Source organism: Tachysurus fulvidraco, chromosome 7 (assembly GCF_022655615.1).
Source record: "Tachysurus fulvidraco isolate hzauxx_2018 chromosome 7, HZAU_PFXX_2.0, whole genome shotgun sequence".
Taxonomy (NCBI): Eukaryota; Metazoa; Chordata; class Actinopteri; order Siluriformes; family Bagridae; genus Tachysurus; species Tachysurus fulvidraco.
Genome location: NC_062524.1, coordinates 18,335,380 through 18,361,426, shown reverse-complemented (window position 1 = coordinate 18,361,426; position 26,047 = coordinate 18,335,380). Strand labels below are relative to the sequence as shown.

The 26,047-nt window shown below is 39.4% G+C and overlaps 2 protein-coding genes and 1 non-coding gene across 3 annotated transcripts; all 3 read left to right on the top strand.

Annotated features, from left to right (window-relative positions):
- The first annotated feature begins 1,261 nt into the window (after positions 1-1,261).
- trnai-aau lies at positions 1,262-1,335 on the top strand. The gene has a single exon. It is a non-coding gene; the product is annotated as a tRNA-Ile (tRNA).
- A 3,826-nt stretch (positions 1,336-5,161) lies between these two features.
- Positions 5,162-9,677, top strand: exoc1l (exocyst complex component 1 like). The gene is made up of 3 exons (XM_027174289.2): positions 5,162-5,282; positions 5,841-6,001; positions 9,417-9,677. The coding sequence occupies exons 1-3, from the start codon at positions 5,162-5,164 to the stop codon at positions 9,675-9,677; spliced, it is 543 nt and encodes a 180-aa protein (XP_027030090.1).
- Positions 9,678-12,246: 2,569 nt separating this feature from the next.
- smc2 (structural maintenance of chromosomes 2) lies at positions 12,247-25,988 on the top strand. Its single transcript, XM_027174562.2, has 24 exons — positions 12,247-12,588; positions 12,873-13,022; positions 14,791-14,913; positions 14,991-15,029; positions 15,158-15,268; positions 16,430-16,474; positions 16,565-16,798; positions 16,947-17,096; positions 17,343-17,576; positions 17,668-17,827; positions 17,940-18,057; positions 18,523-18,661; positions 20,687-20,806; positions 20,897-21,101; positions 21,188-21,323; positions 21,487-21,611; positions 21,862-22,055; positions 22,484-22,627; positions 22,951-23,145; positions 23,629-23,829; positions 23,941-24,057; positions 24,152-24,312; positions 24,414-24,561; positions 24,685-25,988. The coding sequence occupies exons 1-24, from the start codon at positions 12,421-12,423 to the stop codon at positions 24,871-24,873; spliced, it is 3,606 nt and encodes a 1,201-aa protein (XP_027030363.2). The 5' UTR covers positions 12,247-12,420; the 3' UTR covers positions 24,874-25,988.
- Positions 25,989-26,047: the final 59 nt, after the last annotated feature.

Below are 26,047 nucleotides of genomic sequence, written 5' to 3'. Positions count from 1 at the left end.
ATTTATCGTCTTAAAAATAATATGAAGGTGCAAACTTGCTTTATAGCAACATTTAAACTGTAGTATATATTGTAGCACTTGCAAATATGTTTAACTCTTTGTTTCTGTTTTGTGTGTGTCTATTTAGATCTTTTTTTCTGTTTTTTTATTATTATTATTTTATTTTTATCAATATGGAAAATGCTGTAATTTACTGATATACAGTAAGATGGAAAAATAATTTCTTTAAACAAGAGGTTCAGTGGGATATTATGATAATAAGGCCACTCTGAGACTTGAACAAATGCTTTTGCCGTCCCTTTTCCTTGGCTTTTCTAAATTGATACTTGGACCAATTTCTCACTGAGAAATGATTTCACAGGTCAGAATTTCAAACCTTGAAATGAGACACATTCAATTGTTACTCGTGAATTCAGTGTAGAATAATGATTTACTTTTTATTCTCTGTGTGTTTAACCCTTTGTTTTAAATATGACAAAGTAATTATTGATTCTCCTTACCCTGAAGCTTCGTCTAGGTAAAGTTCTTAAGTTCTTCATGAATTTCTGTCTACAGATTGTACAAAACCAAAGCCTGAATTAAACTATTCCCGGTTTGGTTGATGACCGCAGGCCTGGCCGTCTTCTAATTTAGATCAAGATATGGAGAATTTGGGGAAAATATATAGTTTGAAGTTTGGATGAGTGGGAATGTAAGACTGAAAATAGCACCTTCTGTGTTGGAAGTATCCACATTTTCTCTGATCTCATTAACTACAATATCAAATCCTGGTGTGGTTGCATTTAGAAAACCTCATGTTGAGAATTTGATGAAACAACACTACTTCGGTCATCACTGTAATGAACTGTATTAGTGGTCTTCATGATCTATGCCAGCCAAACATCCCTAAACAGCAACGATGGAGAAATACCCCTATGTTCAGACCATTGAAGGATGAATAATTTGAAGGCACCATTAGGAATGTGGCTAAATCCAAACAACAAAAGTACAACGTTAAATAAAGCTTTTCATAAAGAAATTGTGAAAACACTACTCATGAATTGCTTCATCTATTTACACTCACATAGTGCTGTCACTTTGTATTCATTCATTGTCCTTTGTTAACAGTGCATATGATCCCTTTTTAGATTCTATGTGTTTTTTTAATGTTAAACTTCAATATCATGAAGTAGGCCTACAAACATATACAAGAGTATATAAACTGTATGAAACATTTTGTTTCCTAGACATGACAGACGTCAATTTCCGATATGCGCATAGCGGCCGGTTAGCTCAGTTGGTTAGAGCGTGGTGCTAATAACGCCAAGGTCGCGGGTTCGATCCCCGTACGGGCCAAAAACGTTTTCAGATGCAATATGATGTCTACATGTAATTTTTTTCTCCTGACAAATAGACAAGACGGAATATTATCACTAGCTGTGCTCCAAATTAATTGCTAAATGGCGTTAATTGTGTTACTTCATGCTTCACTCTGTCGAGTGAGGTTTCTACTTCCAGAGTAAAATCTTTTTAGCTATCGCTCGCAGTCAGACGATTTCTTCCTAGTAAAATTATAAAGTTACTGCCCTGGCTTGTCAGCTCCGATTTTCTCTCCGCAGTGATGATTCTGACCATGTGTAAGACAAATACAACAACATCAAAAACAAAAATACACTCCAAAAGTTTCATTGGCCTAAAGGTACCACAGCTCCCCAGCATATGTACCTGTCAATGTTGGCCGGCTACTGAAGTAACTATGTAAAACTCCATTTATAAATTATGATGTAAAATCTTAATTGGAGTAAGATCTGGTAATTTATTGGGATTTTATAAAACACTTAAACTGCTTTTGTTAGTATGCTTCTTTTGCCCTGAACCCTGACCAGTTTCCCGATCAACCATCACCACTATGCTTCATATGTGCATGAGATTTCATTCAAATATTGTTCCACATGTTTGCTGAGTATCCAGCATGTCTTTTTCCAAAATCCAAATAGGATTCCATATGATTGTCACTATTCCATAAGGCCCTGCTTTGTGGAGCATCCAGTCGTCTCAAGCTGCTTGAGAGTTACCTTTAGATGCTCATTTTCATCCTTGACTAATGTCCACCTTAAGTGGTCTACCTTGCTTGGATTTTCATGGATGGCTTTGTCTGGAAGGCAAAGTTGGTGTTTCATATTATTTCAGTTGATAATCAAAACCCTGAGTAATACTATTCCCAGACTTTTTTCTCCATTCTGCTATCTGTTTGAGTTTGTTGTCTGACAAACTATGGGGCCTTCCACAGACAGGTGTTTATAAATTGAGTCTTGGTTATGTACCATAATGAAATTATGGTTGTATAAGTTTAAATGAAAACCATTCTCACAACCATATTTTTTCCATTGGTAATTATTTACTGGCCATCTCAATATACATTTGGTGGTAATACAGACATTAAGTTAACATTTATACCAGTTCTAAAACTTCAATTTAACACTTTAATATGAAATATTTACAGTAAAATCATTAAGTCAGCCCCCTTTCCTTGGCTTTTCAGTTGGTTAGAGCGTGGTGCTAATAAAGCCAAGGTCACTGGTTCGATCCCCGTACGAGCCACTCAACTTTTCTATCATTGCGTGTCAATACATACAATCAGTCAAAAGGAAAACAGCCATCAACAAGTGCACTAATTCCCCGCCCCTTTCAACAGATTCTTTTCTACCATCTGAGTTAAATTATTTCCAATAGTGGAAAAAAATGAATGAATATTTGTTAAATATATTGGGACTATTTTAAGTATCAATTAATGTGAATATTATGTAAAATAAAGTACAAAAATAAATAAATAAATAAATAAATAAATAAATAAAGAAAGAAAGAAAGAAAGAAAGAAAGAAAGAAAGAAAGAAAGAAAGCGGACTCTGGCCTCCACAGGCCAGCCACAATGTGATGGAGAAATGTTAGAATATAAATGAGGTTTTTGTACTGGCAACTTTGTCAACACTCCTAGTTCAGGCTCCCAGACCAGAACAAAATCATGCTTTACAACTGTATTGGTGCGAATCACCAGATTTTTTTGTGGCTATTGGTATGAAAGGTTTTCCATAGCTTTACAACAAAGTCAAGAAATATTCATCCACCATGAACTTCAATGTATTCAGACCACCTTGAACTTCAGTGTATAAAATATAGTTGAGGCTGTTTACAGTTGCTTTGTCCCCACAATTCATTCCTACAGTACTTTTTGGGAAGGAAATTTTGGACCACAAAATATGTGCCTATATTTCAGGCATTGTTAAATAAATTTGGGTGGTTGTAGTTACCACAATGAGCAATTTTGATCAGTATATTTTTGCCCCAATGATTATCACTTATCATGAATCTTGTTTTGTTTTGTTTTTTTAAATTAGAATATATTGCCAGTTTTTCCTACTTAGTGTATTCCCATCTGAACCGAACACAAAACTGTCATACTCACTAATTTCTACATGCTAATAACAGAGAATATGTAATCTATGCGCACTTCATATGGAACAACACTAAGAACACTCATGGTGGATTATTTGAGGCTTTAAGAAGCATGTGTCCACTTAGAGCAATTTACCAGCCATTACTTTGTGGTCAGAAAAGAGACAGAGAAAAACAAGTGGTGACATGCTATTACGACCAACAAACAGAGAGAGAGAGAGAAAAAAAACACTACTATGTTAAAGGCATAGTGGATGTGGTGTGGTGTAGTGTGATGTTTGTCTCCAAAAGACCTGCCTCTTCAAAGAAACATAGAATCATTAAGACAACATTTCAGCTGGCTTTTCCTTCAAACCTTATCGCAAATCCAATCATTAATCTCTAAATATAGTTAACCCCAGAATGTATAAGACTACTTCATATTTAATTTAAAGAGTGTACATTCTGTCTCTCTGACTCTGTGCCTCAATGTCTGTCTTTTTGGCATCATTCTAGGTTGGGCTGAACAAGGGCAAGTGTAGACTACATTAATGCCCAGAACTATGCCATCTCAAAAAAATGAACATACATGTGAACTGTAGCAAGCCTTCCGTTTCATCGTTTGACCTTGACTACATCCCTTTATATGATAATAAATATTAATAAAATATCTTAAAGAACTAGATAAGTTCTTTAATTTATTGCAAATGGCACATCTATCCGGTATCAGGTCAGAAAATAAATGCTGCTAATTTAAACTGTACCTAGAATTCTTCCTACATCATACACCAGAGACATTCACATGGGCGCTTTTATTGTTACACCAACACACAAACAAACAAGACCACGTTCCACATGAACACTTGTAATTGTTATACAATGAATTTAAAGTGTCCTTAGAAACTGCATGGTCAGGGTTGCCTTCAGTGGTTCAGATTAGGCAAATAGTTTGTTTACATTTTGAATATAGTTGTACAATGAACAGCAATTCTGTACATGCTGAAAATTCTTACACACAGAATCATCTAATCCCTTTATTATTGCCTCCAATATAATTTCATGCATTCAATGGTCTAATAAGTCTAGTTCATTCCATATGTCAGTATTGTTCATTGTGAGGTAACTTCTTTGCTGGTGTGTGTGAGTGCTTTTCTTCCATTTTAAATAAAGTGAAACCACTTTGGCTAAATCTCTTAGGATTTCCTATGGCACTTTACCCTCTGTCTTTCCTTACACAAACAGGACCAATCTAATACAGTGCTTTTTCCAGCTGAAACTCAGTTATTTGGCGTCTGTTCAGTGGCATCTGACATCTTCACACAGGAAGCTATTGATTATCTTTTCCCAACAATAATAAATGCCTCTGGGTTTGTGTGTATACACTTTTAAGAAGTGGAAGAGTGGGTGTGCACTTGTGTGAATGAATTTCACAGACATAAATTATGCATTTCTAAATCGATTACAAATTGGATCTTTATGGTTCATAGCGCCGCAAAAAATATTCTGAGTGGTCTCAAAGCAACTGGTCTTTAATCTGTGCTTTTATAATGGAGGGTTATGGGGTAGATGCTACTTGATAACTTATGAAGCTGAGGCAAGGGGAGAGAAGGAGGAGAGAGGAGAGAGGAGGCACAAGACGCAGGACGGGACAGTAACGACACACAGTCATCTGAAGCTGGAGCAAACCTAATTTTGCCATACGTCTGTTTTAGTCCTTTTTTTCCCCCTTCTTTTTCTGCATTTCTCTGAGATGTCATCTTTGTTAAAAGAGGAGATGCAGCGGGTTTTGTTCAGACCAAAAAAACAGAAACTGTTGGAGTTTATAGAGATTGAGGAGAAAAGAAGTGGACGGCATTTCCTCTGTGTGTCCGGTAAGACACCTGAGTTTGAATCTGCACTGTATATGTGAATAATATTGGATATGTCTTGACATTTTAGAATCATAACACAACGAAGAAACTATTTAGAGTTATTTCAGTAATCTGGAGCCTACTTTTATGGCAAATACAAGAATTAATGCTGCATGAGTGTTTGTTTTGTACTTACTGATGAAAAACAATTAAAATACCAATGTCAGCCTAGTTCTTATAATGTATGCTAGTATTTAATATTTGGGTAATTAAACCTTTTTAAATCTCTTTTCTGTTCATTTGCAGAACATAATATTTATAGTTTTGTTTTGTTTTTTTACATGAAAGGGTTCACCCTGAGGAGACTGTAGAACAAACCTCACAGAGTTTTAAGATTTCTCTGTTTTTTGTTTGTTTTTCTGAATCCTACATATTATGAATGTGCTTCTTACATACAATAAAAACCCAAATCTTCTGATTTAGTTCTAACATAGTTAAATAGACATTCAGACAAATCCTTCCCAGCCTTGCTTATTAGCCTATATGTAATTTAAATTTTATTTGTATTGTGGTGTGTAGTGTCTAAGAGCAAACAAGTCCAGATCTCAGTGGTGCAGTGTGAGAAAGCCAAGAAATCCAGTAAGAAATCAAGGCGCGTTGGACTGGAAGATCAATATGTGAGGACGGAGATATGGGATCTTGAAGAACTGAGGATCCTGGATGGGAGAGACCCTGACACAGTAAGGCAAACTTTTCCTAGTCTCAGTGTCTCAAATCCAATTTCAGCCATATGAAGCTGTACATGCCTTAGTGGTCTATGCAAGACTTAAAGAACTCAAACACCATACAAACACCACAGAAATAACTCAAACACCAAACAAAAAAAAATCTAACATTGCTCAAACAACCCAAACACCAACAAAAAATATCAAACACCCCATAAACGCCACTCAAACAAGTCAAACAGTTTAATCACCACACAAACTATTCAAACGCCAACACACAAACAACTCACACACCACTTTATAAAACCCAAACACTGCTCAAACAACTGAAGTACCAAACAAACAGCTCCAACACCATATATACAACTCAAATACCACTCAATCAACTCAAAATCCACAAAAATAGTCCAGTCACCATACAAAAAACCCCAAACCCAACTCCTCACGCCCAGTTTAAGCCAATAGGAAAAAAAACTTCAACAAAACAATCACGCCCAGACCCTACTTGAACAATTCAAACAACCCTGTCAACTCAACCACTACTACTTCTGGTGGTTCTCTGACTCTACCTGGTCTCTGACATGTTGGTGGTTAGCCTTGTCTAAGGAAAGGTGCGGATATGCCATGTTCTTTCCGCTACGTAAATAATTCATTTAATGGTGCTTTGCAGAACATTTTAAGGGAGCTTTTTAAAACTAAAACCTGATTGATGTTCTTACAGTACATTGTCCTGGACTTGTTTTGATTGCTTCTTGGTTTTCTTATTCAGAAATATTCTCTGGGATCTTAAAGGAACAGGAGTATTTTTATTGTGAATCCTTTAATTGCACATAGTTGGACTCCATTCAGCTAATTATGTGATTTCTGATTGTACATATAGAGACTTTTCCTGGTAATTCAATATAATGGTATATTTGACATTTATTACCATTAGAATGAATTACTATTAGTTAGAATATAAAATAATAACATAGGTTATTATTTAAAAGGTTTTTATTGTAGTAAAACCTTTAAATACATATATATGCCTGCTAATCCGTGTCGAGTTTGAGCAGAGACAAAAGATGTGTGTAGGTTCAAACTCTTATTAGAAAAAAAATACATCCTATACAATACAGCCTACAAACATGCACATTTTCAATTTTTAGATTAAAATCTGTGATGTTATTAGAATTTCTCACTCACTGTTTCCCAATGTCCAGTGTCACATTATTGAGAAATCCAGTATAGAATTAATGAAGAACACAAACACTTGAATGACTCCAATTCTCATAATGCAACGCAGTTGTATGATGACTTTACGTTGAGTTACAGCATAAAGACATACTAAAGGAATAAAGCTCCACTGCACCACTCACGCACAGTAGGATTTATCCCACTGTCACCAGTATTGGTTGGTATCCAAATGCCATTGTGGGTAATGTTGAAAACTGCTACAACAAATTAAAACAACATTCATTATTATTGTCAGGACGTGGGGTAAGGAAGCGGACCCAAACGCAGGATAGCCAAATCAACAGGGTTTAATAACAAAAGGACATGAAACAACACACGGCCTAGAGACAGGACAAGACAACAGTAGATTCCACGCTGCGCAAGGCAACGTGGCACAGTTAAATACACAGGGTAATCACAATGGGAAACAGGTGTGTAGACAGGGAGGAGCAGACGAAGGCGGGGCAGACACGTGACGAGAAACGTAAACAGATGCACGTGGCCAAAGTCCGGGCTAAGTACTAACAATTATTCACAAGGTTCAGGGTGGGTTTTGATTGAATTGCTTTGATAGACTGAAAGAACTCAAACACCATACAAACACCACAGAAATAAAAAAAACAAATCTAACATTGCTCAAACAGCCCAAACACCAAAAAAAATATCAAACACCCCACAAATGGCACTCAAATAAGTCAAACAGTTTAATCACCACACAAACGCCAACACACAAACAACTCACAAACCACTTTATAAACCCAAACACTGCTCAAACAACTGAAGCACCAAACAAACAGCTCCAACACCATATATACAACTCAAATGCCACTCAATCAATTCAAAATCCACAAAAATAGTCCAGTCACCAAACCCCAAACCCAACTCCTCACACCCAGTTTAAGCCAATTGAAAAAAAAACTCAACAAAACAATCACGCCCAGAACCAACTTGAACAATTCAAACAACCCTGTCAACTCAACCACTACTCCGATAACTCAAACGTCTCTTAAATAAAGTTCACTCATTGACACAAGCTGATCATCACAAATTCATCACAATTTTTAACGGTGTTAGTTTTGGTGGTTCTCTGACTCTACCTGGTCTCTGACATGTTGGTGGTTAGCCTTGTCTAAGGAAAGGTGCGGATATGCCATGTTCTTTCCGCTACGTAAATAATTCATTTAATGGTGCTTTGCAGAACATTTTAAGGGAGCTTTTTAAAACTAAAACCTGATTGATGTTCTTACAGTACATTGTCCTGGACTTGTTTTGATTGCTTCTTGGTTTTCTTATTCAGAAATATTCTCTGGGATCTTAAAGGAACAGGAGTATTTTTATTGTGAATCCTTTAATTGCACATAGTTGGACTCCATTCAGCTAATTATGTGATTTCTGATTGTACATATAGAGACTTTTCCTGGTAATTCAATATAATGGTATATTTGACATTTATTACCATTAGAATGATATATATATATATATATATATATATATATATATATATATATATATATATATATATATATATATATATATATAATATAAAATAGTAATAACATAGGTTATTATTTGAAGGTTTTTATTGTAGTAAAACTTTTAAATAACTCTATGCCTGTTTTTCCGTGTCGTGTTAAAGCAGAGACAAAAGATGTGTGTAGGTTCAAACTCTTTTATTACATCCTATACAATACAGCCTACAAACATGCAAATGTTAAATTTTTAGATTAAAATCTGTGACGTATTAAGAATTTCTCACTCACTGTTTCCCAATGTCCAATGTCACATTATTGAGAAATCCAGTATAGAATTAATGAAGAACGCAAACAATTGAATGACTCCAAGTCTCAGAATGCAACGCAGTTGTATGATGACTTTACGCTGAGTTACAGCATAAAGACATACTAAAGGAATAAAGCTCCACTGCACCACTCACGCACAGTAGGATTTATCCCACTGTCACCAGTATTGGTTGGTATCCAAATGGCATTGTGGGTAATGTAGAAAACTGCTACAACAAATTAAAACAACATTCATTATTATTCATGAGGTTCAGGGTGGATTTTGATTATTACCAATGATACCAACGATATTGATTAGATGCTGTATTATTGCAATGTCCAATGTCATGTATTAAAACATAAATACAGTTTGTTAAATAATTGCAGATTGTTACCATCCTTGAGTTTTTACTATGCAAATTTTTGTGTCTTTACAGGACGATCCCTGTTTCCTGATGCACTTCGACACGGTGCGTCCTGTGAAAGCAGTGAACTGCGCTGCGAAGTATTGCCTGGCTCGCTGTCTGGTTGCACTTAGTGACTCACACCAGCACAGCGAGCTACATCTACAGAACTTTGACTGGACATACATTAAGCCGACATCTATATACTCCAACAGAGGTGACTGCATGGTCCTAATGAGGATCTGCTTCTATGCCTTTAACCTGGTGTGTCTCTCCTTGTGTCCTGTGCCTTAGGAACGATTTGAGACATTGGACAGACTTTCTGAACTGCTATTGAAGTATGTATCAAGTAAAGTTCTCCCATTGTAAAGACTGGGTTAACACCAAATATGGATTCTGATTTATTTGATTTTCTTTACATTTACTTGAACGTGTATTAAATAAAATATAATACAATACATAAATATGTCTTTGTAGTCTTTATTTTTATGCTTATTTTTATTTATAGCCAATAGCCATTTTGTTAACTGGCTCCTTGTGTTCACTGGGATCTTCAAAAAACCTAGGTTCGGAAGATGTCATTTACGTTGAACGGGTTTTCCCAGACATCTGGAATAAGCACTACATCTAATGTTGTTCCGAGTGGAGTGAATCATGCAGCTTGTAATTCATCAGACAAGCCTTGAGGGTGAAGAAAAAAACTGCTGATATTATAAGCCTTAAGGATTTGTCTTTGAAAACAATCTATTGAAATCGCTAGTACTTCATTAATATGTAAAAACTATTTTTAAATATTGTTAATGTGTGTTTTCTGGAAAACAAAGGCAAGAGCAACACAAGTTTGTTCTTGAATATATGAACCCCCAACTTTTTTAAGTCCCTCTTAAGACTCCACTTTTGCTTACTCAATGTTAGATTTCTGACATGCTATAAATTAGTCATAAAAACTAGAAATTGTCAGTTTTGCTTACAATTTATACAACTGAGGGCTAAGGGCCTTCCTCAGGGGCCCAGCAGTGGCAGCTTGGTGGACCTGGGATTTGAACTCATAACCTTCTAATCAGTAGCCCAATACCTTAACCACTAGGCTACCACATTCCTAAGACAAAGAAAGTTTATATATATTTTGATAGCATTTTGATGACAAATTTAGCAACGCTTTAAAACGTAACATCTGGACTCCCAAATACTATCATTTCAATATAGCTCATAACGCAGAGATAGATTTAGAAAGCGTTTGTTATTCATGATACTTCAAGTGTATCATTGTTATGAAATTCATATTAAAAAAAACAAACATGTTCCCAGATTGCTAAAGTTCATGAAAGGATTTGGCGTAAACCATAGAACCGTAGACAGATTTTGGAAGTGGGCCCAGGATTGGCACATTAAAAATTGACCTGCACTAATAATTTGACATGGTAACCTAACTTTTAATACCAAATCGAATAATCCATCAAGTGGAAACTCCACTTACACAAAGCCCTGTTTAGAAATATAAAAACACAAGGATTAACTATAATTAATCAGTTATTGATCTAACCTTGCCTCGTGCTCTATGTTCCTGGGAATGGCTCCAGATCCACCACAACCCTTGACTAGAATAAGTGCTTCCTGAAGATGAATGAATGAATGAATGAATGAATGAATGAAAGAACGAATGAATGGAATTGATGAAATACTAAAATCTAAAATATACTGCAAGTGTTGTTTTTTTAAGTCTATTTTAAATATTGGTGCATTTATATAATTGTTCTTAAAACAAAAATCCTTTTTTGAAACCTTTTTTGGCCGTGTAATAAAAGTGAGTGAGTGAGTGAGTGAGTGAGTGAGTGTGTGAGACAGTGAGTGTGTGAGGAAGATAGGGGTCCAAGATGGCGGCACGGCAGTAGCACGCAGCGGCCACTCCCGATTCAATATGGTGCTTACTAAGTCCTTAGCTCTGTCTCTGTTCTATGTAGCACCATGGTCCTGGAGAAATGTTGTTTCATTTCACTGTGTACTGCAACAGCTATATATGGTTGAAATGACAAATAAAAGCTTTTGACTTGACTTGACATGAGTGTGTAAGTGAGTGAGTGAGTGAGTGAGTGTGTGTGAGTGAGTGTGTGAGTGAGTGAGTGAGTGTGTGACTGAGTGTGTGAGCGAGTGAGTGAGTGTGTGTGAGTGTGTAAGTGAGCTTGTGTGTGAGTGTGTGAGTTTGTGAGTGAGTGACTGAGTGAGTGAGTGAGTGAGTGTGTGAATGAGTGTGTGAGTGAGTGAGTGAGTGAGTGAGTGAGTGAGTGAGTGAGGGAGTGAGTGAGGGAGTGAGTATGAGTGAGTTAGTGAATGTGTGAGTGAGTGAGTGAGTGAGTGAGTGAGTGAGTGTGTGTGTGTGAGTGAGTGAGTGAGTGTGTGTGTGAGTGAGTGAGTGTGTGTGTGAATGAGTGTGTGAGTGAGGGAGTGAGTGTGTGTGTGAGTGAGTGAGTGAGTGTGTGTGTGAGTGAGTGAGTGTGTGTGTGAATGAGTGTGTGAGTGAGTGAGTGAGTGAGGGAGTGAGTGTGTGTGTGTGAGTGAGTGAGTGAGTGTGTGTGTGAGTGAGTGAGTGTGTGTGTGAATGAGTGTGTGAGTGAGTGAGTGAGGGAGTGAGTGAGTATGTGAGTGAGTTAGTGAATGTGTGAGTGAGTGAGTGAGTGAGTGAGTGTGTGTGAGTAAGTGAGTGTGTGTGTGTGTGTGTGTGTGTGTGTGAGAGAGAGAGAGAGAGAGAGAGAGAGAGAGAGAGAGTAAAAGAGAGTGAATGAGTGTTTTTTTCCGTGTGCATTGCCTTATGAAATACGGTAGGTGGCAGTATGCATCTCCACACGCAGCTCTCCTAAACACCACCGAAGAAGAAAAAACTGTTTGGCGCCGCTTTTTAAGTTTGTATCCCGCTCGCGCACAGTCCGTTAGCCTAAAGCTACTACAGAAGTGTTTGTGTTTTTTCCTTCTTGTCGGATTCACGGTTTGTTTTTCTTTTTGCTTTAAAACACACCGCGGCTTCGTTAGGACTCGCATCGAAATGTATATAAAGTCTATAATTCTAGAAGGCTTTAAGTCGTACGCTGAGAGGACAGAAATTAACGGGTTTGACCCGCTGTTTAACGCCATCACCGGTCTGAACGGCAGCGGAAAGTCCAACATCCTCGACTCCATCTGCTTCCTGCTCGGAATCACCAACTTATCACAGGTCAATCATGTCACTGACCCAAACACTAGATTGTGTTCGTTTGTTTGGTTTACTAGCTAACTGGCTAACAGCTAACAGGCGTGTAAAATAACCCAAAGACACTTTTCACCCCATATATGTGATAAACAATCAGTTTCACATTGATGATTGATGAACAATCAGTTTCACACCTAAAATGTTTAGTCTGTGATGTAAAGTGTTTCTCTGAGACAATAGATTCAAGGTTTAACACCGTTTCTTTTTTAAAGACAGACTTGTTTTCCTTTTTTTCTGGGTCGTTTCAGGTCAGAGCATCAAACCTCCAAGATTTAGTCTACAAAAATGGGCTTGCTGGAATCACTAAAGCCACAGTGTCCATCACTTTCGACAACTCGAATAAGAAACAGAGCCCGCTGGGGTTCGAGACCCATGACGAGATCACTATCACCAGACAGGTAAGTGTGGTTTTAAATCACAATCAGGTTTAGTGGACAAGTGTGTTGACACACACAAGGAATTTGGTTCCAGCTGTTTGTGACTTAAAAGTACAGACATAAATAACACTATACTATACAACACAATACAGACATGGATAACACTATACTATACAAGACAATACAGACATAAATAACAGTATACTATACAAGACAATACAGACATGGATAACACTATACTATACAATGCAGACATATATAACACCATACTATACAACACAATACAGACATAAATAACAGTATACCATACAATACAGACATAAATAACACTATACTATACAATGCAGACATATATAACACCATACTATACAACACAATACAGACATAAATAACAGTATACCATACAATACAGACATAAAGAACACTATACTATACAATGCAGACATATATAACACCATACTATACAACACAATACAGACATAAATAACAGTATACCATACAATACAGACATAAAGAACACTATACTATACAATGCAGACGTATATAACACCATACTATACAACACAATACAGACATAAATAACAGTATACCATACAATACAGACATAAAGAACACTATACTATACAATGCAATACAGACATAACACTATACAATACAGACATAAATAACACTATACTAAAGACAATACAATAAAGACTAGGCAGATGTGACAATGCAGATGTGATACAATAGACAGTATGAGTATTAAATATGAATACAGAATATGTGTGATCAATTATGTATATAAAGTGTTTTGGAAGTGCAAATAATATTGTGCAATATTATGCTTTTGTACAATATGCAGTGTGTAACATATACAGATAAAGCAGTGAATATAATTATGGTGAGTTGTTGATCAGGATGATTGTCTGGGGAAAGAATCTGTTCCTGTGTCTGGCAGTTTTAGTAATCAAAGTTCTGTAGCACCTGAGAGAAGGGAGGAGCTGAAAGAGGTTGTGTAAAGGGTGCGAAGGGTCAGTGGTGATTTTTTTTCTGCCCGGTTTCTGGTTCTTGTGTCGTACAAGTCCTGGGGAGTGAGCAGGTGGGCGCCAATTATTTTTTCTGCTGTTTTAACAGCGTTGCAGTCTGTTTCTGTCCCGTTTTGTTGCTGCACCAAACCAGGTGGTGATGGATGTTCACAGGACAGACTCAATGACTGCAGTGTAGAACAGCACCAACAGCTCCTGTGGCAGACCATACTTCCTTAATTGGCGTAGAAAGTACATCCTCTGCTGGGCCTTTTTGATGATGGAGTTTGTTACACTCCCATTTCAGCTCTTGAGGAATGGTAGTGTGCAGAAACTTGAAGGCCTCCACAGATGACACCGGGCTGTTGGATATTGTAAGGGGGAGTAGTGTTGAGGGGTCTTTCCTAAAGTCCACTATCATCTGCACACTTTTGAGGGTGTTTAGCTCTAGACTGTTCTGACTGCACCATAGCTCCAGCTGCTTCACCTCCTGCTGGTATGCAGACTCCTCGACATCTTGGATAAGACCGATGAGTGTAGTATCATCTGCAAATTTCAAGAGTTTACTCCACTTCAAGGAGTGGTTTCTTCAAGGAGCGGTATGTAACCTTGAGCGTTTCAGCGATTCAACCAGACAACCATTTTTGGGTTTTCCATGTTTACACATCAGTACTTTTTCAGACCGGCTTACTTCCTTGTTTCTCACAGACACAGTATGTTTGCATACCAGCGCTTTAAGACTCATCATTTAAGTGAACTGATTTACTGTGCTTTCTATCCAGGTTGTTATTGGTGGGCGGAATAAGTATCTCATCAATGGTGTGAACGCAAACAACATGCGTGTTCAGGATCTCTTCTGTTCTGTTGGGCTTAACGTCAACAATCCACATTTTCTTATAATGCAGGTAACACTTACACATTCTCATTAAACTAATGCCGTGGACCGTTTTCCTGCAGTAAACTAATGTCTTACTATTTTTAGGGGAGAATCACCAAAGTCTTGAACATGAAGCCACCTGAGGTGAGGCGATGCATCGAGTTGCCTTTCATCTACAAATATGTCATATTTTTCTATATGTTTGATAAATTTGTTTAAATTATATATTATTTTAACTTTTTATTGCCCCCAAACCTAACAACTTTGTGTAGATTCTGGCCATGATTGAAGAAGCTGCTGGTACGAGGATGTACGAGTGCAAGAAGATCAGCGCTCAGAAAACCATTGAAAAGAAAGATGCAAAGCTGAAAGAGATTCAAACGGTCTGCCTGTGTTTCTGCCTGTGTGCGTGGCTGTGTTTCTGCCTGTGTGCGTGGCTGTGTTTCTGCCTGTGTGCGTGGCTGTGTTTCTGCCTGTGTGTGTAGCTGTGTTTCTGCCTGTGTGTGTAGCTGTGTTTCTGCCTGTGTGTGTGGCTGTGTTTCTGCCTGTGTGTGTGGCTGTGTTTCTGCCCGTGTGTGCGTGGCTGGCTGTGTTTCTGCCCGTGTGTGCGTGGCTGGCTGTGTTTCTGCCCGTGTGTGCGTGGCTGGCTGTGTTTCTGCCCGTGTGTGCGTGGCTGGCTGTGTTTCTGCCCGTGTGTGCGTGGCTGGCTGTGTTTCTGCCCGTGTGTGCGTGGCTGGCTGTGTTTCTGCCCGTGTGTGCGTGGCTGGCTGTGTTTCTGCCCGTGTGTGCGTGGCTGGCTGTGTTTCTGCCCGTGTGTGCGTGGCTGGCTGTGTTTCTGCCCGTGTGTGCGTGGCTGGCTGTGTTTCTGCCCGTGTGTGCGTGGCTGGCTGTGTTTCTGCCCGTGTGTGCGTGGCTGGCTGTGTTTCTGCCCGTGTGTGCGTGGCTGGCTGTGTTTCTGCCCGTGTGTGCGTGGCTGGCTGTGTTTCTGCCCGTGTGTGCGTGGCTGGCTGTGTTTCTGCCCGTGTGTGCGTGGCTGGCTGTGTTTCTGCCCGTGTGTGCGTGGCTGGCTGTGTTTCTGCCCGTGTGTGCGTGGCTGGCTGTGTTTCTGCCCGTGTGTGCGTGGCTGGCTGTGTTTCTGCCCGTGTGTGCGTGGCTGGCTGTGTTTCTGCCCGTGTGTGCGTGGCTGGCTGTGTTTCTGCCCGTGTGTGCGTGGCTGGCTGTGTTTCTGCCCGTGTGTGCGTGGCTGGCTGTGTTTCTGCCCGTGTGTGCGTGGCTGGCTGTGTTTCTGCCCGTGTGTGCGTGGCTGGCTGTGTTTCTGCCCGTGTGTGCGTGGCTGGCTGTGTTTCTGCCCGTGTGTGCGTGGCTGTGTGCGTGGCTGTTTTTCTGCCTGTGTGTGTGCGTGGCTGTGTGCGTGGCTGTTTTTCTGCCTGTGTGTCTGCCTGTGTGTGTGTGTCTGCCTGTGTGTGTGTGTCTGCCTGTGTGTGTGTCTGCCTGTGTGTGAGGAATTGCACTTCATTGCTTGTGTGCTTTCTTCCCACTTGTAGATACTAGATGAGGAGATTACCCCTGCTATGGAGAAACTGAAAGAGGTTGCTAAACTTCATTCTGATCAGTAATGAGATGCATTATTTTAATCAGTGGCTTCACGCTCTCACCACAACACTCTTCAACCCTCTCAGGAGCGTGCGTCCTACCTGGAGTACCAGAAGCTGATGCGTGAGATCGAGCATCTGAGCCGGCTCTATGTGGCGTGGCAGTTTGTGTGTGCCGAAGAGACCAAGCTGAAGTCGGCTGAGGACCTGCAATCGATGCAGAGCTCCATCAGCGAGCTCCAGAACAGCATGCAGAAGAATGTGGAGCGCATCCGTGAGCTCAGCGAAGAAATTAAAGTGCTGGAGAAGAGCAGGGACAAGGTTGCGCACCTGAAGACTCTTTCCATAAACATTACTTTAATGAAAAATTAACATTGCAAATGATTAGGTTTTTCTTTGTGACATTACGATTTTAGTCTATGCTTATACTCTACCTGTCTGTGTGTTGCGTGTGTCTGTGCATGTTTAGGAGGTGGCAGGTGTTCTGAAGGCCCTGGAGGAGACTCTGGCCGAGGCACAGCGAGTGGACACAAAAGCTCAAAGTGCTCTCGATCTGAAGAAGCAAAACCTTAAGGACGAGACTAAAAAGAGGAAAGAACTTGTCAAAAACATGGAAGAGGTAAAAGATCTCTATTGTCTCTCTCTCTCTCGCTCTCACACCCACACATGCATATAGATACACTTGGCTCACAAATGCCTTAATATCGCTTGGTCCTAGCGGGCTCTTAACCTAGCTCTTTGTCTCAGGTAGACAATTCAACAGAGTCACAGTTTTCATAGTCATATTTTCTAAATTAGCTACATATAAACGTACAGAGATACTGCTTTACATGTTTTAAAGCCCACCAGTGTTCTCTTTCACAAGGACAAGAAGGTGTTGTCAGCAAAGGAAGGTGAGGTGAACAAGGTGATGGAGGGACTGAGAGCCGTGCATGAGGAGGGAAAAAAGGATGCAGAGGAACTGGAGGTGGCCCAACAGCACTTCAAGGCGGTGTCTGCCGGCCTCTCAGCCAACGAGGATGGTGAGGCGGCCACACTGGCAGGTCAGATGATGACCTGCAAGAACGATATGAGCAAAGCAGAGACAGAGGCTAAGCAGGTAACGTTTTCAACTAAACACATGGGTCAAGACCATCTAATTTTGATTACATGCGTTGTCATTAACGTTGATGTTTTTGTTTCACACTCAGGCTCAAATGAAGCTCAAGCATGCTCAAGAAGAGCTGAAAAGCAAGCAGGCTCAGGTGAAGAAGATGGACAGTGGATATAAAAAAGACCAAGATGCCTTTGAGGCTGTCCAGAAGTGCAGAGACAAGTTGCAGGCTGAACTTGAGAAACTCAACTATGAAGGTTTTAATGCCAACATGCTGTTTGTGTTACAACAATGATTAAAATGTCCCGCTTTGGTAATCCAATTAACAGCTGGTGCTGGAATACTGAAGCTTGCTTGTTTGTGTCCCAGACGGTCGAGAGGAGCGCTTGATCGAACAGAAAAGGCAGCTGTCTCGCGAAGTCCACCACTTGCGTGAAACCTACGAGTCCTTCATGGGACAGTTCCCTAACCTGCGCTTTGAATACTCGTAAGTACTTTTAAGTACGATTAGCGATATGATTAATGTAATCCTGTCTAGGAGTGGGACTGCAGTATATTTAAAATATTTTAAAATGATGTTTAAAGACATTGCATTCCTGTAAATACAATTGTTCATGTGATTATTAGGTGCTCTTTTTTTTGTTCATTTTATTTATTTATATATTTTACTTAATTTACTTATATTTTTATTGTAATATCTGCAAAAACATATCCCAGAGTTTGTTTTTATACCAGAGAAACTTATTTCCAGGGGGAAAGTAATTATAAAACGGATAATATCCATGATATCTTACGGTGTATTGTTACAAACTGTATCGTACCCAGAAGTAGGCGTCTGTCTCCAAATTTGGTAATGCGGGACAATCCAGAATTTGTCCGGGATCAATACAGTGTCTGTCTGTCGGTCGGAGTTGCTCCATTTTATAGTGTAGCGTATATTGTGATTCTGCAGAGATCCTGAGAGGAACTGGGACCGCAGTAAAGTCAAGGGTCTGGTGGCAAACCTTTTCACAGTGACAGACGTGTGTAACGCTACGGCTCTGGAAGTGGTGGCAGGTGGTCGTCTCTATAACATAGTGGTGGACACTGAGGTAAGCTTGGGCCAATCCAAAAGGCCAATGTCACTTGAACCCTGATAATCGGCTTAAGGTTGTTTAAATCACCTCATCACTAGCCTTATCGCTGGCAAATCAGCTGCATCATGTAACAGTCCAAAACTTTATTGATATATTTAACAAAATTAGACCTAAAACCTGAAAAAAAAATATATATATATATATATATATATATATATTTCTTTTCTTTAAATATATAAATAATGAGAGAAAGAAATCGGGTTTAAAAAAAAAGTTATGGAATGTCTGTGTGTGTATATATGTATACAGTTCTGCTCAAACGTTTGCATACCCTAAAGCAGGGGTATTCAATTTAAATTCAAAGTGGTCCTGTTACTAAAATTTCCTCCCAGCAAAGGTCCGAATCTTATATTGTCACTTAAAATAATGTACACTCATGTTAATAAAATCAATAACGCACATACATTTCTATATAATTTATTGTTAAATTTCAAGTGTTTTCAAAGTCTGACCTTGTATGGCACTTGAACGGAAAACAATACTGTAGTAGTCTTTACTACATGTCAAGTAAGAGACAACAGACACTGAATTTCTTCTGAATAAAATAAATAAAATGTGCAAACACAGCTTTGAGCAGCCTGAACTTAGGGCCTATATTTCAAGTAATGTAAAACATTCAGAATCTTTTGAATAACATGAGTGCTTTTAATCTTTAAGAAAAAAATTCAACAAAAGACTTTTGAGCTGCCCCTTTTTAAACATTACCTACATTAATAACACAGGAACCTTAGGCAAAAAAAAAAAACATTTAAAGTAAAATAGAACAGGGAAGAATTTACTGAATAGAAGAAAAATGCAGAGCTTTGAGCAGCTCCCTTTTTCCTCTCTCCTTTCCACCTCTCCTTACTCCCTTTCCATCTTCCGTTCCTAGTGAGAGAAATGGGCATGTAACTGTCCTGCCAGCAGTTTGAATCTTAATTGTCCTGCCAGCGTAATTGGGTGCATTACTGCCACCATCTGCTCTGGAGTATGGAACAGAAACATCTGTTTTTGGCTTGGCTTTTGAAGACGCTCCTGTCATAATAACTAGATTAACTGCGCATGAAAGAAAGATTTATCTTTTTTATTAATATCAAAAATCTTATATAATCTTATAATATTAGATTATAATGAGATGCTTAATATGATAATATTAGAATTTTAACGGGTCTGGGCAGACCCATCACTCGGTCCGGATGCGGACCACGGTCCGCCGTTTGGTGATGCCCGGCCTATAGGAAATTGTAAAACATTGCCATTTGACACAGAGGTTTTTAATAGCTATTAAAGGGAAGTTTCCACACCTGTGTTTGTAATTGTAATTAGTGTCTGTGCATAAATAGGCAGTGAGTTTCTCAGCTCATGAGGTGATGCACTGACTTCTGAATACTGCACTATGGGGAAGACAAAAGAACTGCCATTAGACCACCATAATAAGGCAGTTAAATGCAGGAAAAGGATATAAAAATATCTCAACACTTAAAAATTCTAGTCAGTACTGTTCAAACTCTGAAAGAGGTGAAAAAATATTTCACCCGTTGTTCAGAAAGAAAAACCCACAAATAACTTTGAGAGAAATACAGGCTGCTCTGGGAAAAAAATGGTTGTGGTGTTTCAAGGAGCACAACAAGGAGGTACTTGAACACACAACTGCATGCCATTATTGATGCTAAAGGGGGCAATACACCATATTAAGAAATAAAGCTATGCAAACCTTTGTTTCGCTTAATGATTGTGCCATTCTGTTATGCCTTACATATTAACTTGAGTCCTATAAGAAATAATATACATTTGTTTTGTCTCGTCACTCACTCCTGGTTTATGTATTTATTTTTTAACTTGCACACATTCTACCACAATATGCAAACGTTTGAGCACAAAATACGTGTAAATATATACATTTATAGATAATTTGTGCATGAAAGGGTTAATACAAGCAGCATTATATGTGGTTGCCCCTTTCATGCTATATACAACAAAAGTGTTTTAAATTATTTTTAGGTCACTGGGAAGAAAATTCTGGAAAAGGGTGAGCTGAAACGCAGATACACAATCATCCCCCTGAACAAGATCTCTGCAAGAACGCTGGATGATGGAGTAGTTCGTACTGCGAAAAACATTGTAAGGAACTTTATAGATGAGACCATTTTCACTGGGTTAAATATCGAATCATGTTCTCTTGACAGCAAAATATCTTGTCTAATTTATCAGGTGGGAAAGGATAACGTTCACACAGCTCTGTCATTGGTGGGTTATGAGTCTGAGTTGCGCAAGGCTATGGAGTACGTTTTCGGAACCACGCTGGTGTGCGATACTCTGGATAACGCCAAGAAAGTTGCCTTTGATAAAGGCGTCAGCACCAAAACCGTCACACTCGGTGGAGACGTGTTTGATCCACAGGGAACGTTGACCGGAGGTGAGTACTGGACACAGCAGAGTACAGAGAGAATTAATTAATTAAGTATAAAACAGGAACGCGGTAAACAAGTGCGATGTGTACAGGTGCTCGGGCGCAGACTGCCTCTGTGCTCTCCAAACTGGCGGAGGTGAAAGCTGTACAAGACAAACTAAGGGCCAAAGAGGCCGAGCTCGCTACTGTAGAAAAGGAACAAGGCAGTCTCAAGGGAACTGCTGAGAAGTAAGCATTAAACATCCCTCCATCTCACTTCTCTTAGAGTAAACTGGAGTAACTGAGACCTTCTGAAATCCCGTGGTCTAGCTAATAGCTTTACGATTTGTCCAGCACCGAGGGAAAGTGACTTTTGTTAAAGAGAATGAATGGTTTTAATATTCTCTGATAGGTATCGTCAGCTGAAGCAGCAGCTGGACCTGAAAACTGAAGAAGCTCAGATCCTAGAAACCAAACTCCAACAAAGCTCTTTCAATAAACAGCAGGTAGAGCTTGAGAACCTCCGCAGGACCATTGGTATGCACACACACACACGCATACACAGAAAATCTGACAAATTTTGTAGAAGCCAGCATGTTGTAATGTTCAGCATATCTGATTGATCATCACTTTAATAGATCATTAATAATACAGTGGATTCTACTGTGCAGTAAATGTGATGAGACTTGTCATGTTGTGCCAAATGATTTCAGTTTGCTATCGATTTCTTTCTTTTCTTTTACTATGAGTGAAGTTTCTTGAGTGTCTGTTTTGTTTCCTGCATTAGAGGAAAGTGAGGAGACGCTCAAGACGACAAAGGAGGTGCAGAAGAAGGCGGCGGAAAAGTACAAAGTCTTGGAGAACAAGATGAAGAACGCAGAGGAAGAGAGAGAGAAAGAACTGAAAGCAGCGCAGCAGAAACTCAACCAGGCGAAAAGCAAAGCAGACGCCTTCAACAAGAGACTCAAGGAGAGACAACAGGTACCAAACTCATAAAAAATACACCATCATAGTGACTTTTTGTGTTCTTTTTAGTGCTGTACTGTAAATCCTGAGCATCAGTGTGTCACATCAGACCATTTTTAGACCAAACACCTCAGTTACACTTAACATTGTCAATGGTCATATACCAACAGAACACTTAACTAGCTGTTCATATAATTTCTTTTCCATTTAAATGTAATTATTTATGGTAACTTGACTGACAAACAAGGTTTGAGTTCACCAGCATTTTATTTTTTCCAACAACCAGAGAAGGAAAAACCCTGAATTTTGCTAAATCTGACTCCACTTATATTACTGCTGAGATTCCAATGGTGATATGGCCACATTCTCTCACCCATGTATTTGTTTGTTTCTCTTTGTTTTCATGTGTATATAACCATCTTGTCGTGTGTGTGTGTGTGAAGGAGGCTGATGCTGTGGCGTTGGAGCTTGAGGAGCTGAAGCAGGAGCAGGCTGGTTATGAGCAGCAGATTCAGGCTGTGGATGAGGCAATGAAAGCCTTACAGGAACAGATCAGTGCAATGACCATTGAGGTTGCAGCCAACAAGGTACAAGTTTGCAGCTCACTTGTGTAGGATTTCTCAGTTCTTTTTCTGTAGAGAGAACTTGAATATGAAAGCATAGGTGATTTCTTTAGCATGTTGTATAAACAGTAACAGTAAATACTTTGATCTTGTATATTCCTGTTGCATGCTGATTTTTTAATTACTTATTTTAAATAAATTTTTTTGGTCTATATGTAAGGCATGAAACACAGTGGGTTACGATCAAGGCATCAAATGTACAACAGCGTTTATTCACTTAGAATAAAAATAATGACAGGAGGGGGAAAAAAACATTTTATACTGAACGAAGAAAAACATTTGCGTAGGACTGTGTACGGCAAGCTCAGGAGCAGCTGACCCAACAGAAAGAGGTGATCGTGGCCCAAGAGCGTGAGATCAAGGCGAAGAGTGAAGAAGCCAACCGCTTAAGAGAACACAACAACGACGCTCAGCTCAAAATCAAAGAGCTGGAGCACAACATCAGCAAGCACAAGAAGGACAGTGCAGATGCTGCTGCTAGGGTGAGTATGGTGTCTCTTATCACTACCTAACACTCTCTCTTCCACACACACTCTCCGCCGTCTATACTGTCTCCTGATCCTGATTCATTACCTGAATACATTAAAGCAGATTATTCCAAGTGATGCAGCAGGACATTACCTAGCCATTAAAAGAGGGTGATGGACAACAGTCGACAGCTATTTTGTGTGCAGATAATGAGGGCGTGCTAAAATTAGGAGCTGCTAAGGCCAATACTCGTACCAGTAATTTATGAGTCGACCTCTGATGCTGCAGTCTGTCGACTTCTCTACAACTGATAGTTAGTAAATAGTGTTAGTGATGATAAGTGTTAGTAAAACATTTTTTCCCCCACAAAAGCAAGGCCCATTCATTTCTCAGAACAGATGAATAAATAATTTTCTTATTCTTATGTATTTAATTAGTAATAAATTCATGCTGTCTTAGTAAATCTGTATAAATGGTGTTTATCTGGCATTCCATAGGTGACTCGCATGCTGGCTGAGAACGACTGGATCTCTTCCGAGCGGCATCTCTTTGGCCAGCCCAACTCTGCATACGACTTCAAGGAGAACAACCCTAAAGAAGCTGGCCAGAGACTAAAGAGACTCGAGGAGACCAAAGTCAAGCTGGAGAGAAACATCAACCGCAGAGCCATGAACATGCTCAGCGAGGCAGAAGAACGAGTATGAGTTTTCATCTCTTGGTGCCTGAACGAATAGTTAATATGTAATTACAGTTTGGATCTGAATCAATTTTTCTTATTAATTTTGACGTGTAAATGTCTGTTTCATTAGTATAATGATCTGAAAAAGAAGAAGAGGATCGTCGAGAACGATAAAGCAAAGATCCTGGAGACGATTAAAGAGTTGGACCAGAAAAAGAATGAGGCGCTCAACATGGCCTGGCAAAAGGTCAGCGTTTAAAGAATTTAGTATGTAGCAAATGCTGCCATAAACATTAACCTGGAAAAAAAATCCACAATGCTTGTTTGTTCCTTATGTTTAGGTAAATAAGGATTTTGGATCTATATTCTCCACTCTGTTGCCTGGGGCAGATGCTCGTTTGGCTCCGCCTGAGGGCTGCGGTGTCCTCGATGGCCTTGAGTTTAAGGTTGCTCTGGGAAAAACATGGAAGGAGAACTTGACAGAGCTGAGTGGAGGCCAAAGGTCAGACAACCCAGACACCTGGATCCAAATACTACATTGAGAACTAGTAGAATGTTGTGAGGTGTGCATGAAAATCATACGTGTCGGTATGTGGATTTCAGGTCACTGGTGGCACTTTCTTTGATTTTGGCCATGCTGCTGTTTAAACCTGCTCCGATCTACATCCTGGATGAAGTGGACGCGGCTCTTGACCTCTCGCACACGCAGAACATAGGACAGATGCTGCGCACACACTTCACACACTCCCAGGTTATACATTAAAACCCACACACTACACTACAGTGCTACTGTTATTTTATTCATTTGAAACAATGTCTGTTCTATACTGTATGTTGTCTGAATTTTTTTGTATTTTCCTCCCCCTTTTTGTAGTTTGTGGTGGTGTCGCTGAAAGACGGCATGTTCACCAACGCCAACGTTCTCTTTAAGACCAAGTTTGTGGACGGTATCTCAACAGTGACGCGCACAACTCAGACACATGAGGGAAAGGTTCTAGCTCAGCGAGCACACGACAAAGCAAAGCCCAAGGATAAACGTCAGCGTGAGATACTCGCCAGCTAAACAGTCGCAGGACACGCAGATAATCTTCAAAATTTAGCTTCTTTTCTAAACGCATGTGTACACTTTTGTTTAAAAAAAAAAAATCAGAATATTTGCTCTTAGTTTATTACGTATAATTTACTTGTAAAACTTGTGTGGCTTTGATTTGAATGTTTATTCATTTGAAGGGTTTTGGCCAGTAAAAGCACGGTAAGTTAACATCAGGTACTCTGCTAACACTGGTAACAAACGAGTCAAATGAGTGCATTTTGTACAGTGTTTATATTTTCTATCCTTGTTCATTTGTACTGCCTTCTTCCAAAATGTTTTATACCACTTCCTACTGTTTACTTCCATAAGCTGCATTTCATTTCTTACATCTTGTTTGTTTTAGCTATTGTCAATAAACATGTAATCGATGTGGGTGTAAAAAACGACTCGAGTGCTTGAACTCTTGTTTAGTTCACCTGATCACTGCTGTAGATTTACTACCCAAGTTCTAACGATGTAATAGAAGCTTAGTTTGAACAGTGCCGTGTTCTTTAAACATAACGTAACCAGACTGATATAAAATGGCAAGGTTTTATTACTTGATCGTTCCAAACCACTAATTTGGTTCTTCAAAATTTTGTCTGGTGAAGTTGACGGCAGTCTTGGCCTAATGGTTAGAGAGTCTGATTCGTAACCCAAAGGTTGTGGGTTCGAGTCTTGGGCCGGCCACGACTGAGGTGCCCTTGAGCAAGGCACCAAACCCCCCAACTGCTGCCCACTGCTCCGGGTGTGTTCACTGCTGTGTGTGCGCGCACTTTGGATGAGTTAAATGCAGAGAACAAATTCTGAGTATGGGTCACGTCACTTAATTCACTTAATTGAAGCTCTTATAAGGCAACACTTGGCTAACATAAATGTAGTGGTATTTTTCTTGTACTCAGTTTTGTAAAGATACACAACCGAACTTCATGTTAGACTCGAAACGATGATGCTAATGAAAGTGTTGGTTTTTAACAGAACAGTATGGATTATTCAATCTAATCTTATCTATGTAACTAATCTGCTACTGTGTTTGCCTGAGGGTATAAACAGCTCGTCACAATTAAAGCCTTTTTTCCCCTTGGGAGTCGAAGTCCCACGGCTGATGTTGGATCCAATCAAGTCTCTTTCTTTTCTTCTGAAAATAAGTTTCCGCCGTTCTAAC

Coding starts and splice junctions, on each gene's coding strand:
- smc2 (XM_027174562.2), top strand. CDS start 12,421: ATGTATATAAAGTCTATAATTCTAGAAGGCTTTAAGTCGTACGCTGAG. Junction 22,056..22,483: donor GACTCAAGGAGAGACAACAG/GTACCAAACTCA, acceptor GTGTGTGTGAAG/GAGGCTGATGCTGTGGCGTT. Junction 22,628..22,950: donor TTGAGGTTGCAGCCAACAAG/GTACAAGTTTGC, acceptor ACATTTGCGTAG/GACTGTGTACGGCAAGCTCA.
- exoc1l (XM_027174289.2), top strand. CDS start 5,162: ATGTCATCTTTGTTAAAAGAGGAGATGCAGCGGGTTTTGTTCAGACCA. Junction 5,283..5,840: donor GCATTTCCTCTGTGTGTCCG/GTAAGACACCTG, acceptor TGTGGTGTGTAG/TGTCTAAGAGCAAACAAGTC. Junction 6,002..9,416: donor ATGGGAGAGACCCTGACACA/GTAAGGCAAACT, acceptor GTGTCTTTACAG/GACGATCCCTGTTTCCTGAT.